Source organism: Poecilia reticulata, chromosome 17 (assembly GCF_904066995.2).
Source record: "Poecilia reticulata chromosome 17, P_reticulata-male-v2, whole genome shotgun sequence".
Taxonomy (NCBI): Eukaryota; Metazoa; Chordata; class Actinopteri; order Cyprinodontiformes; family Poeciliidae; genus Poecilia; species Poecilia reticulata.
In genome coordinates, this window is record NC_088846.1 from 180110 (window position 1) to 194164 (window position 14055).

The following is a 14055-nucleotide window of genomic DNA, read 5'->3' on the forward strand; positions in this document are numbered from 1 at the left end:
GTGGGCGTCTGTTGACAGGGGTCACAGGTAGAGACACCGCACACAGGTCATGTGGGATCCTCCTCTTTATGTCCACTTCTTTCTAAGCTTTTTCTTTAATCTCTCCTGGTATTTCTGAGTTTTATCTACAGTCAATCAGTTAGAGCTCCTTAATTTCACCTCACCATGATCTGTTTGTATCAAACTTGGTTTATTCTCCCTCTTATCTGCATGGCTGCATGTAGAGCACACATCTCTCTCTCTCTCTGAAGATAATTAATTGGGTGATTCTGTCAAACTTTAAACAGTCTGCTACTTTGGCACAAACTTTCTGATTAGGAATTTTCCTACGACCTTTTATTAGCATGTATCATGAGATTTCTCTGCTTAAATCCACTCAGCACCCTGATTGAGCTTAGGACACACTTTCAGTTTGTTGTGGATGATGTGGATCACAGAGTGACTGTTTCAGGAGCATAATCTGCATGTCTGATCACTGCTGCACAGCTACTCCCCCTGCAGGAATCACCAGCAGGGGAGAAGGCGTCAGGAAAAGTAACACTTCTGTTTTTCTTCCCCTCTCTTCTTCTTTTGTGTTTGCATCATTATCTTTTCTTCTTTTCCATCTTCATCTCTTCCCCATCTGTTCACTCCTGACTCCTGCTCTTTCACTCCCCTTTCCTCCCAAATCCCTCCCACACATGTGCCTCTCCACTGTGGGTACATGTCATGCTCTTTGCGGTGGGGATTTTTGTGTCTGTGTGTGAAGCCCTGCTGCTGTCTGCACCCCCGACAGTGCCCAGCTTCTGCTGCACGGTGGGGGTGGACTGGAAGTCCCTGACTACCCCAGCCTGCCTCCCCCTCACCACCGACTACTTCCCTGACCGTCAGACGCTGCAGAATGACTACACTGAAGGCTGCTATGACCTCTTGCCACACAGTGATCTAGAAAGGTAAACAATGTGACAATTTAAAGGGGCACTATTATGTAAAGTCCGCTTTTATGAGCTTTTCATCATGTTGTAAAGTTATTCCCTCATCAAAAACACCTGAAGTGTTGCCTTGATTCATTCATGCACTTTCAAAGTTTCTGAGCTTCTCCTTCACAGAGCAGTCCTCCCCTCTGACTCGCTCACTCAGCTTGCCTTCCTGAAGGCAGATTTTCAGAAACAACTAATATATGTGTGTGTGGTTTCTGAAACTGCCTTCAGGAAGGCATCACAACATGGCTCCTCTATTCACTCTTTAACAAGGTTTTTGTGACTATATGCTTATAATAATAAGTATATATTATTATATATATGGAGGACTGGAAGCCCTGAGATCAAAGTGGGGAACACCCCCAAAGGTGGTGGAGAATGACCCAGCTAAGATCCTTTGGGATTTCCAGATCCAGACAGACAGAATGGTAATGGAGAACCAACCGGACATTGTGGTGGTGGATAAACTACAGAGGAAAGCCGTTGTGGTGGATGTAGCAATACCAAGTGATTATAACATCAGGAAAAAGGAGAAACTGGAGAAATACCAGGACCTCAGAGAGGAACTGGAAAAGACCTTGAAGGTGAAGACCACAGTGGTGCCTGTGGTCATCGGGGCCCTCGGGGCAGTTACCCCCAAATTGGAGCAGAAAGAGAGAGAGGATTTATACATACATATATATATATATATATATATATATATATATATATATAGACCCCTATGATGACTTCGTTTTCCCTCGCCCGGACGCGGGTCACCGGGGCCCCACTCTGGAGCCAGGCCTGGAGGTGGGGCACGATGGCGAGCGCCTGGTGGCCGGGCTTTTACCCACGGAGCCTGGCCGGGCTCAGCCCGAAGAGGAGACGTGGGTCCCCCTTCCGATGGGCTCACCACCTGTCCGAGGGGCCAAAGGGGTCGGGTGCATTGTGCTATGGGCGGCAGCCGAGGGAGGGGACCCTGGCGGTCTGATCCTCGGCTGCAGAAGCTGGCTCTTGGTACGTGGAACGTCACCTCTCTGGTGGGGAAGGAACCAGAGCTAGTGTGCGAGGCTGAGAGGTTCCGGCTAGAAATAGTCGGCCTCACCTCGACACATGGCTCTGGTTCTGGAACCAGTCTCCTTGAGAGGGGCTGGACGTACTTCCACTCTGGAGTTGCCCACGGTGAGAGGCGCCGGGCTGGAGTGGGCATACTTGTTGCCCCCCATTTGGGCGCCTGTACGTTGGGGTTCACCCCGGTGAACGAGAGGGTAGCCTCCCTCCGCCTACGGGTGGAGGGACGGGTTCTGACTGTTGTTTGTGCTTACGGGCCGAACGGCAGTTCAGATTACCCACCCTTCTTGGAGTCTTTAGAGGGGGTACTGGAGAGTGCCCCTCCTGGGGACTCCCTTGTTCTACTGGGAGACTTCAACGCTCACGTGGGCAATGACAGTGAGACCTGGAGAGGCGTGGTTGGGAGGAACGGCCCCCCCGATCTGAACCCAAGTGGTGTTCTGTTGTTGGACTTCTGTGCTCGTCACGGATTGTCCATCACGAACACCATGTTCAGGCATAAGGGCGTCCATATGTGCACTTGGCACCAGGACGCTCTAGGCCGCAGTTCGATGATTGACTTTGTCATCGTCTCATCGGATTTGCGGCCGTATGTCTTGGACACTCGGGTGAAGAGAGGTGCGGAGCTGTCCACTGACCACTACCTGGTGACGAGTTGGCTCCGGTGGTGGGGGAGGAAGCCGGTCAGACCTGGCAGGCCCAAACGTGTAGTGAGGGTCTGCTGGGAACGTCTGGCGGAGTCCCCTGTGAGACGGAGCTTCAACTCTCATCTCCGGCAGAACTTTGAACACATTCCGGGGGAGGTGGGGGACATTGAGTCTGAGTGGACCATGTTCCGTACCTCCATTGCCGAGGCGGCCTATCGGAGCTGCGGCCGCAAGGTTGTTGGTGCCTGTCGCGGCGGCAACCCTCGAACCCGTTGGTGGACACCTTCGGTGAGGGATGCTGTCAAGCTGAAGAAGGAGTCCTACCGGGCCTTTTTGGCCTGTGGGACTCCAGAAGCAGCTGATGGGTACCGGCGGGCGAAACGGCATGCGGCTCGGGTTGTCGCTGAGGCAAAAACTCGGGCGTGGGAGGAGTTTGGAGAGGCCATGGAGACAGACTTCCGTACGGCTTCGAGGCGATTCTGTTCCACCATCCGGCGTCTCAGGAGGGGGAAGCAGTGCAGCACCAACACTGTTTATAGTGGGGATGGTGCGCTGCTGATCTCAACTCGGGACGTTGTGGGCCGGTGGGCGGAATACTTCGAAGACCTCCTCAATCCCACCAACATGCCTTCTGTTGAGGAAGCTGAGCATGGGGACTCTGGGTTGGGCTCTCCAATCTCTGGGGACGAGGTCGCCGAGGTGGTCAAAAAGCTCCTCGGTGGCAGGGCCCTGGGGGTGGATGAGATCTGCCCGGAGTTCCTTAAGGCTCTGGATGTTGCAGGGTTGTGTTGGCTAACGCGACTCTGCAATATCGCATGGACATCGGGGGCAGTTCCCCTGGATTGGCAGACTGGGGTGGTGGTCCCCCTGTTTAAAAAGGGGGACCGAAGGGTGTGCTCCAATTACAGGGGGATCACACTCTTAAGCCTCCCTGGTAAGGTCTATTCAGGGGTCCTGGAGAGGAGGGTCCGTCGGATAGTCGAACCTCGGATTCAGGAAGAGCAGTGTGGTTTTCGTCCTGGTCGTGGAACACTGGACCAGCTCTACACCCTCAGCAGGGTCCTGGAGGGTGCATGGGAGTTCGCCCAACCAGTCTACATGTGTTTTGTGGACTTGGAGAAGGCGTTCGACCGTGTCCCTCGGGGGGCCCTGTGGGGGGTACTCCGGGAGTATGGGGTACCGGGCCCTTTGATACGGGCTGTCAGGTCCCTGTATGACCGGTGTCAGAGTCTGGTCCGCATTGCCGGCAGTAAGTCAGGCTCGTTTCTGGTGAGAGTTGGACTCCACCAAGGCTGCCCTTTGTCACCGATTCTGTTCATTACTTTTATGGACAGAATTTCTAGGCGCAGCCGAGGTGTTGAGGGGATCCTTTTTGGTGGCCTTAGGATCGCATCTCTGCTTTTTGCGGATGATGTGGTCCTGTTGGCTTCATCGGAACGTGATCTGCAGCTCTCACTGGAGCGGTTCGCAGCAGAGTGTGAAGCGGCCGGGATGAGGCTCAGTGCCTCCAAATCCGAGGCCATGGTCTTGAGCCGGAAAAGGGTAGAGTGCCTTCTCCGGGTCAGGGGGGTCGTCCTGCCTCAAGTGGAGGAGTTTAAGTATCTGGGGATCTTGTTCACGAATGAGGGAAGAAGGGAGCGGGAGGTCGACAGGCGGATTGGGGCAGCGTCTACTGTGAAGCGGGCGCTGTACCGGTCCGTCGTGGTGAAGAGAGAGCTGAGCCAAAAAGCGAAGCTCTCGATTTACCGGTCGATCTACGTTCCTACCCTCATCTATGGTCATGAGCTTTGGGTCATGACCGAAAGAACGAGATCACGGGTACAAGCGGCCGAAATGGGTTTCCTCCGCAGGGTGGCTGGGCTCTCCCTTAGATATAAGGTGAGAAGCTCGGTCATCCGGGAGGGACTCAGAGTAGAGCCGCTGCTCCTCCACGTCGAGAGGAGCCAGTTGAGGTGGCTCGGGCATCTGGTAAGGATGCCTCCTGGACGCCTCCCTGGTGAGGTGTTCCAGGCACGTCCCACCGGGAGGAGGCCTCGGGGAAGACCCAGGACACGCTGGAGGGACTATGTCTCTCGGCTGGCCTGGGAACGCCTTGGGATTCCCCCGGAGGAGCTGGAAGAAGTGGCTGGGGAGAGGGAAGTCTGGGCCTCCCTTCTGAAGCTGCTGCCCCCGCGACCCGACCCTGGATAAGCGGAAGAAAATGGATGGATGGATATATATATATATATATATATATATATATCAGTGACGTGCGGTGAGGTTCATAGCTGGTGAGGCACCGACTTAATTATAATCGGATTTACAAATCTAGACCCCTGCATGTTATTGTTTACATAAGGAAATTTCGCGCATGCGTACAACGCTGGAGGGCAAAAAGGCTATTCCTTTACATGCCAGCCATAGCCGCACCGCCGCAGAATAATTCCATTATCTCAATCAAACTTAGACATGTAGATATTATTAATTTCGTGCTGTACTTAACAGCAAAGGGAGAAACCGTTAAAGTACAACTCAAAACCACTATCAGCGCGGCTTCTGTATGGCTAGATCGCTCTATGAGATCGTTGTTACCGTCTCTTACTCTGCAGTTGTGGAGTCATAATGTCTGGGTTCATGAGCGCCCCCAGCGATGAGGCAAGAGAACTGCCTGCCTCACCTCGAATCTGTTCTCTGCCGTTTCTGATCGGTCCTTAGCACATGAAACACGATACACACACAGTTGGTGACAATAAAAACACAGTACATTAAATACATAAGCTAAATTATGGAAAATCTGTTCATACATTAAATGTTTTTAAAAATGTTATTGGTGACGTACAGACAGGAGGAGCATGCTCTCATAGAGTGGCAGCCAGTGCAGTTAGCGAGAGGTTGATCAATCCCAGGTGAGGCTCAGCTCGCTGCTGCCTCACCGGCTTCGCTTGCAAGCATTTGAATGGGAAAATGCAAAAATTCAGCCATTTTGAAGGTACCCTTGCCGGAAGTCACTGACATATATATATACATACATATACTCATCTAGTCAGTGCTAGATGAGGGTCTACAATCCTAGGATTGTAGACCCTACAATCCTCCATTTATTATTATCAGAAGAATAATAACACATTATTACCAGAAGAAAGTCGTAAAATTACGAGAAAAGTTTGTTTTATGAGAAAAATCATCAGTAGAGATCAGCTCCATGATACTTTCTTTGAAAATGTATTAGTTGTTTTCACAATCATTTCAAAGTTCTGCTACTGATTATTGAGGCCGATGTATTAAAGATAGTTTCTTTATTTGTAAAACTGATACCAAAGTATAACTTCACAATATATTCAACATTCCCCATTTTACTTTTTTATTACTTGTGGATATGGAATTGTCATAAAATTACTCATTCATTCTCCTATTATATGACCATCAGGTAATATTACTTTATTCCGGGAAAGTGACTTTATTCTGGTAATGTTATGACTTTATTTTCATATTATTACAACTTTATTTTAAGGGAAGCTAAGTGTGCTGTTTTTTCAAAGCTCCAATATTAGTGCATTAGCAGATTAGTGGAAATGTGCCCACCACCGTGGAGATCATTGAGGAGTTTTGTGAACTGATCAGCAATGGTACTCCAGAGTTGGTATGATCCACTTCAGAGGATTCTGAAACTATAATACAAGAATTTATAGTTTGAAAATGTGGTTATTATTTTTCAAATAACTGTTTAACTCTTCATTCTACTCTACAAGAGAAAATCGTTTTTACTTGTTTTGGCAGGGAGATATCCTCCTTTTGACCATGACGTTTGCCTTTCTCTTTCCTTTTTACAGACGTGAAGATGAAGCTCCAGTGATGACGGCGTCTCAGGTGTTTGAAGAGTTTATCTGTCAGAGGTTAATGCAGGGATATCAGATAATAGTCCAAACAAACAACAGAAAGCACCCTCCTGCGGTGGCCACACCCCTGGGCAGCAGTCCTCTGTACACTAGAGGTAACTAAATCTGATCCAGAGAACTGGCCAGTTACTGGCATACAGCTATGAGGAAAACACAACACAAATTTAGACTTCAGAAAATGAATAGCTTTTTAAGCATAGTGTTAAAACAACAGTTTTCATTTTTGTCCTCAACATAATCTTTGTCATAGTCAGTGTTAGGCATGGGTGATGCAACCTATGAAGGGACAGGAAAACATTAGAAAAAAAAACAGCATTTTGCCATTGTTGTTGCCCAAGGTCTGGTGTCTTTGCGTCGAGCGGAGGAAGAAGAGACGGTTTACTGGCTCAGCATGGGCCGCACCTTCCATAAGGTCTGCCTCAGAGACAAGATCATCACTGTCACTCGCTACCTGCCAAAGTGAGTGCTTCCGACATCATCCTACTCAAATTCACTGAAAAGTTCTCAACTCTTGAAACCTCTAAAAGGCTTGATTTTTGTTATTACTAAAAAAACTGCAGCTGATTATCTGATAGTTACTCTGGCAAACACCAAAAAAGACTAAAACAGTTTTATAATCTTTGGTTTCCAGTTTAAAACAAGGAAGTGATGATTTGGTGTGTGTGCCTGTAGGTATCCGTATGAATCAGCTCAGATCCAGTACAGCTACAGCCTGTGTCCTCCACACTCAGATGCTCAGTTTGTGTCCTGTTGGGTGGAGTTTGGACATGAGCGGCTGGAGGAATACAAGTGGAACTACCTGGACCAGTACATCTGCTCGGCTGGCTCTGAGGACTTCAGGTACACTCAAATGAATGTTATCACAGAGCACATGCAGCAACTAGCAACAGCACTAATGTACCAGGAACTGTCACATTTAGGACAACAAACTTTAATGTATCTGGTGGGATTGTATTTGAAAGACCAACAAAAAATTGTGCATTATTTTTTTCTCTTTATTTTTTCATTTTACAAAAAAATAGGAGTGTCCATTGAGTGTTGAATATATAGACCTACACACACATATCCTTATATACATATATGTATATAAGGATCTTTTCTTTTTTTTTCTCTCTCTGAGATATGATCACTGCAGGGATTCCAGATCTTAATCTGATTGAACATTTCATTTAGGTTTGGAAATGAAGGCTTTTTAAAGTCTCTTTTCCAGTATCACCTGCTCAAATTCAATTCAGTGTATGTATATCGTGCCAATTCATAACAAATGTCACCTTGATTCAAGTCATTTCAGTTCAATTACACTTACATTTCAATTAATCTTAGTTACCAAACAAAGCTCTGTTATCGAGCTGTTTCAGTAGCAACAGAAAGTATTCGTCGCTCACTGATTGGCTGTGATGGTGGAGTTACTGCTTGTGTCTGTAGAGTAACTCTGTCGATGGCTGCTTATGGGTACCAGCCAACACCAAAGCAATGAGAGGCTTAAAAATCTGAAAAGCCGACCATCAAGGACCGCAGTGGTCAGAGTGGTTTGAACTAAGCAGGCAGTTGGAATCTCAGTGATGAAGATTATTATATTCCAGAGGTGTGACCAAGTCACTGTGTTGCAAGTCTCAAGTAAGTCTCAAGTCTCTGTCTTCAAGTCAAGTCAAGCCTCAAGTCAAGACAGGCAAAAGTTGAGCCCAGTCTCAAGTCAGGGACCTTTAATTTCAAGTCATTTCGAGTCGTTTTTATTTTATTTTATTTTATAATTTGCAATTATACATAAAATTCAAATAATAGACCATTTGTTCTTTTTAAAATCTGTATTTATCTCAAATGATAGAACATGTGCAGCTGAACACAAAGTATAAAAAACATTTTTAAACTGGACCTCTTTATTGCGCAGTTCTGTTAAACTTGATATTCAATAAAAAAAAGTTCAAAAAATGAAATAAGTATATATGAAGTTATTACAAGTAAACTCAGGAAGGTCTGGTGCATTTATTTTTCTGCTTTTATTTCTAAGTATGTTAGTTTCAGTCCTCCGTAAATATGGGCCAGATATTCTAAACACAACATTTATTTGGGACAGTCACTGTATTTGGTCTGTTTTAACAAATAAACCACATGAAAAATCTAAATCATTGCAAATAAAGTGAAGTAGTTTTGAATTTGGATGTGATGGTAAAATGAATATCTGTCAGGCCGAGTGGGTTAAATCTACAGCCAATTTCACATCAATATTGATAAAAACATGTTGTCAGAATCACTAAACACAACATAATGAGCTCATTATTTTATGTCTTACTCAGTTAACTATCCCACTTAAGTGTTATATTCAGGGTCAGTGAGATTGTACAATTTTTATTTTTACAGAAATTTTTGAAAGATGGCCAAAAAAACCCCCGGAATTTTAAAAAATGTGTTTTTCCAGCAAAGCTACTTGGAAATGGGTTCTGTGGACATGTGACAGTCAGTCAGAGCATTAAGTCAAAAACAGTTGACTTAATGCTCTGACTGCAGTAAACAATATAATTTCCCAACGTAGCTGTCTTCAGACACACCAACCATCCTTAGATGCTACTGGACCGGCTCATCATCATGATGGACAGAGAGACTCTGTTCCCTGAGTTCAGGTCCAGAATCTGCTTTCTGTTCCGGAGCCCCGCTCACCATCCACCGGCTTCCTGAGCTAATAACACGGTGCACATTATCTGTGGAGGCATTTGAAGGACCGGGTTTATGGTAAACCATCACCATGTTAACCCGGAGCACACATGCTAACACGAAGTTAGCTAAAGTCAGCTATCTAACAGCAAAAGAAAAGCGCCACCTACCATCTTTGTGAAGCTTCAAATGCATCCGATATTCTCTTCTTACATGTTTTACAAGTTGCAGTTTGTTTTTTATTCCAAAGTTCATAACCTACGTAGCCAAAAGAAATTACTCGCATATTCTAGCGGTTATTTCGTCTTTCGTTCCCTGAGCTCTGCAGCGTCGCCGCGTTTTTTAAAATGTCCAAATCCTGTTAATTTGATTGGTTGAGCTGCAGCTACGCACACATATATACATAATGAGAGGAAAAACAGAGGGACGGTCTGCGCATATTGATACGGAATGAGTGAAATTAATTAATGACGCCACTTTATAAATAATGTGTTTTAAATTTTAAGACTCTGAGTAAAAAATATCAAGTCTTTTCAAGTAAACAGCTTCAAGTCAAGTCAAGTCCCAAGTCAATGGCATGAAAGTCAAAGTCAAGTCCGAGTCTTTGAGCATTTTTTCAAGTCAAGTCTCAAGTCGTGATTTTAACGACTCGAGTCCAAGTCATGTGACTGGAGTCTCCACCTCTGTTATATTCCTTCACTAAAAGTATTGTATCAGTGGTACTGTTTAGCTATACTATTCATACCTCTGGCAGATATAAGTTTACAGTAACCTTTATGTTATCTGAACATGTTTTTTCTAGGTGCACCAATAAGTTGGCCCTGATTTCTTTTATTTTGGGTGATCGGTGATTGGTAGATACTTACACTATCTTATCTACCTCCATAGATGTCGGAACATCAGTCACTGTCCTCTTTTGCTCTGCAGTGAGAGAGGACTAACTGATTGACTCACCCACCAGGTCAGGTCTGCACAGGGCGGTTAATAAGTCACTTCACTGTTGCCAACTTAACGACTTTGTTGCTATATTTCAGACAAAGAAATTGATAAGTCAGGCTTTTAAAAGATCTGTGATTAACCAGAAAACTGTAATCGGTGCAACCCTATTTCCTTCCATACTTGAATGAGATGGAGTTTTGTTGAGGCTAAAGATTAAAGTGATGACAAACTCAAAGACATGAAGCTCATCACCAAAGATAAAAGTAAAATAATAAAGGTTGAGTGCAATAAGAACTTTTATATTGATTGTTGACAAAGGTATGATTAATTTGCATCTTGCTATTTTGTATAAAATGTAGATAAATCTGAAATTATTTATTTCCAGATAAATACTTTCTCATACATTATGATGTTCTCATTGAAGAGATGACTATCTCATTCCATCAAGAAAAGACTCCTTGTCTGAATAAAAATAATTTTTAAAATCTAAATCTGCGCCTGTACCCTGCCTCTATTTTAGCTGCACAAATTCCTTAAGTTATTCTGGTAAGTAAAATAATTCATCCTTAGTTTTCTTTCATTTTTTTTAGCAGAATAAAACCACTGCAAATGTGTGGTTGAAGCTATGTTGAAAGGTTTGTCTCTGCCCAACAGCCTGATCGACTCACTGAAGTTCTGGCGGACCCGCTTTCTGCTGCTGCCGGCCGGAGGGGCTCGGCGGGTGGCGGACGGGGAGGGCCACTGGGACGTGTATGGAGAGGGTGTGGGTACTGGGATGGGTGGCTGTGGGGACTGGGTCCTGTTGGACGGCTTCATTCGCTTTGTGGAGGGCCTCAACCGCATACGGCGACGGCATCGCTCTGACAGGATCATCAGGGTGAGACTCGTCTCATGACTTTCTGTAGGCACTTTCTGGTGCTGTTTAGGGCTCAAATGATTAATCGTAATTAAATGATTACTGCAATAATTGTCAACTAATTTAGTAATCGACAAATTGTTAACTGGTGAATGCAGACTCAAAAAAGGCCATTTGTTAAAAGAACAACATAACCAGAGCAGTAATGAAGAAAAACTGTACAAAAATTTACATTTTGCTTTTTTTATTGAAGATTTTTTTTTTTTTAATTCTCTGCAAATATGTTTTACCCATATTTATGCTTGTCAAGTGGCATAATTTTATCTTCATCTGATTCAAAGACTTTAAAAATAAAATTTCCTATTAAGCACCCTTTGCTATCCAATTATCCTTTGCTGGTGCAAATAATAATCACCAGATTAGCCATACACTGAAGTAAATCTGAAAGAATTGCAGCATAAACGATTGGGTATTTCACATGCTGCTGTTGGAAGAATTTTAGCTGCAGATGCGTCCTTTGCTATGAATGAAATGCTGTTATTACATTTCAGACAATAAAATGCGTATTTTCTGATTTATAAAAGGAATTGAATTATAGCCTGACCCATCAAAAAAATAGTCAGAAAATTCTAATTTTTTTAGAACTAGAATCTTCATGATGTTTGTTTATTACTTTGCGTTTTTGTTTTTAATCATGTAAAGCACTTTGAAATGCCTTGCTGCTGAAATGTTTTATACAAATAACATTTGATTGATTGATGAAACCTTGAAGCAAAATCTAAAAATGTTTTTTTGCCATGTCATTTATTTTACGAGATATTTTTTGTATCACATTTGATACAGCAGGCTTTTCTTAGAACTTTTGGCTCACAACAATGTAAGTTTTAGATGCATAAACAAATATTGTCTATAATATTTAGAAAGTATGGAACACTTTAGGAAGTTTTTCTCTTAGTTTCTTTTCCACCAACAACTTTTTACAGCCATTTATTTCACTTTGTGGTAGGCACTAAAAGAGTTTCTGTGCTTGTTCAGGCAAAGATGTACGTTCAACTTTTTACAGTAGAAATGTGAAAAGTGATTGAGTCTCTGTTGGGCTTCCCATGTAGGAAAATGATCAATGCCATTCTTTCTCACATTAAGAGGCACACTGCAACTTGTTCTTCTACAGGGTGCCCTTGAAGTCACTTCAGGAGAGGAAAGTGGTCTACCATACTTGATTTTGACCTATCCTGCACTTGTAGAAGTGCCAACTAATCATTTTAGGTTGTAGCTTCAGCTAATCTCTTCTGTTGAAGTTTCAAGCATTGATGATGGTTACTGTAACAGTGTGCCACTAGATGTGCATGCACCACCTTTGGAATCTAAAGCCAAACTTCAAAAATGCTGATTAGATATCAAGAAGAGCAAAACCTCCCATGAACTTCAACAATGGCTGGCTTGAGAACCATTATATGAGTTTTGGAGTGGATGGAAGACTTCTTCATGAGGAATGGAAATGAACTGACGAGTGCAAGAGGGTGAATGGGCTTCAGAGTGAACCAGGACAACAACCTAATTGTGATCTAGGTAGTGAACCTATTTCTTCATGTGTTGGAATTGAACTAGTGGAAAATGTTCTGCGATCCCCTGGAGCATTTCATCAGTGACAAAGTGCTTGAATATATACATGGAGTTATGTAACACCTGGTCTTAGAGCCTTCCTCAACCCCGGCAGTGACATCAACATATGGAGCTTGACAGTATTTTTCTCCATTTGTATTATTTGCTTTTCATATTGGTCTTAACTGATTAATTTCTGACTGTGTCCAGGGTAGTTGTTTGGACCTGGACCTGTTTAGACACTATGATCATCATAGTCTTCATCATAGTTGGTATCTGAATATCCTTCATCATGCATGGGCGGGGGAGTCCAGACCTCATCATAATCCTCATCATTTTCTCCTTACTGCTCTATGTAGCTTGAATTGTCATACATTATCATGTTGATGTCTATTCAAAGTATTTTCTTTCTCCCTCTTCTTTCTTTACTCTTGTTAAATCTAAAATATACGTAACTAGTCAATACGCCATAAAGATTGTGGTTTTAGAATAACTACTATTGTGAAAAAAAAACACATTTATTTTGAAATGACATTTAATTATATTTATTGAGTAAACAAAAGTTTGTGGCTGAATTGTGGCTGGTATGACATTGATTACTTTATAAAAATATTACATTACTGTTCAGTGATAAAGCACCTTAAATAACTGCAGCATCAAATATGATACACACGTTTTAACACGATTTAAATGTAATATAACAAAAACATTTCTAAGTAATTGTGCATTATTTCAAAACATAAAACATTACTTTAAAAAAGTGAATAACAATGTATATATTATTTTTACTGTAATCCCCTGCAGTGATTCTTGAGAATAGAGACAATATGGGTTTAAATTTTCCCCAATTTTTAAAAATTATTTCTCAACCTTATGTATGCAAATATGACAAATAATGTTTTGGAAATGTAAAGATGCTAAGGTACAGGCTCCCAGTTGCAACATTTTTTTTAAAATTACATTTTTAATCGACCTGACTCAGAACTTTGTCATCACCATCTGACAAAATAAATATAAAATAATTTTTTAATGACCCCATTAGTGATATTTTTACTCGGTTTTACAGACAAATGCTTCTCAAAAAACAAAAAAATATTATTTAAAATAAAAAACAACAAAAAGTCCATCTGACGGAGTTGACACAGAACTCAAGGTGGTGACAAACTAGTGAGTAAAAAGAAATACTTGATACAATTAATACATTAAAATGAATTAATTGCACATTTAAGTGAGATTTTACAACAATTTCACTGAAAGAGTCACAAAAACTTTGATGGAGTTGACAAAATACCAAACTTCCTCAATTTATATGATGTTATTCTGAAGGAGGCCATATTGTAGCTCATCAGGTCCATGAAGTCTTTATAATATACTAAAATTAAGCTTTTAACAAAATTTCATAAAAGTTTTGTAAATTGTCAGTTATGGAGTTGACACATCATGATTGTTACGAGCAACGTGGGAATAAAACTGAAGAA

The 14055-nt window shown here is 42.8% G+C and overlaps 1 protein-coding gene across 14 annotated transcripts in view; it reads left to right on the plus strand.

Annotated features, from left to right (window-relative positions):
- Positions 1 to 14055, plus strand: part of depdc5 (DEP domain containing 5, GATOR1 subcomplex subunit) — a 75000-nt gene that overhangs the window by 22205 nt on the left and 38740 nt on the right. For 11 of the 14 annotated variants that reach the window (XR_014084265.1, XM_008433590.3, XM_081598318.1 and 8 more), the window contains 5 exons: positions 749 to 932; positions 6466 to 6626; positions 6870 to 6990; positions 7204 to 7371; positions 10774 to 10996. Coding sequence is in view for 13 of the 14 variants with exons in the window: in XM_008433590.3 (XP_008431812.1) it covers positions 749 to 932; positions 6466 to 6626; positions 6870 to 6990; positions 7204 to 7371; positions 10774 to 10996 (857 nt within the window). In the remaining variant the exon portion in view is untranslated. The other 3 variants (XM_008433598.3, XM_008433597.3, XM_017310066.2) reach the window with 3 other exon arrangements.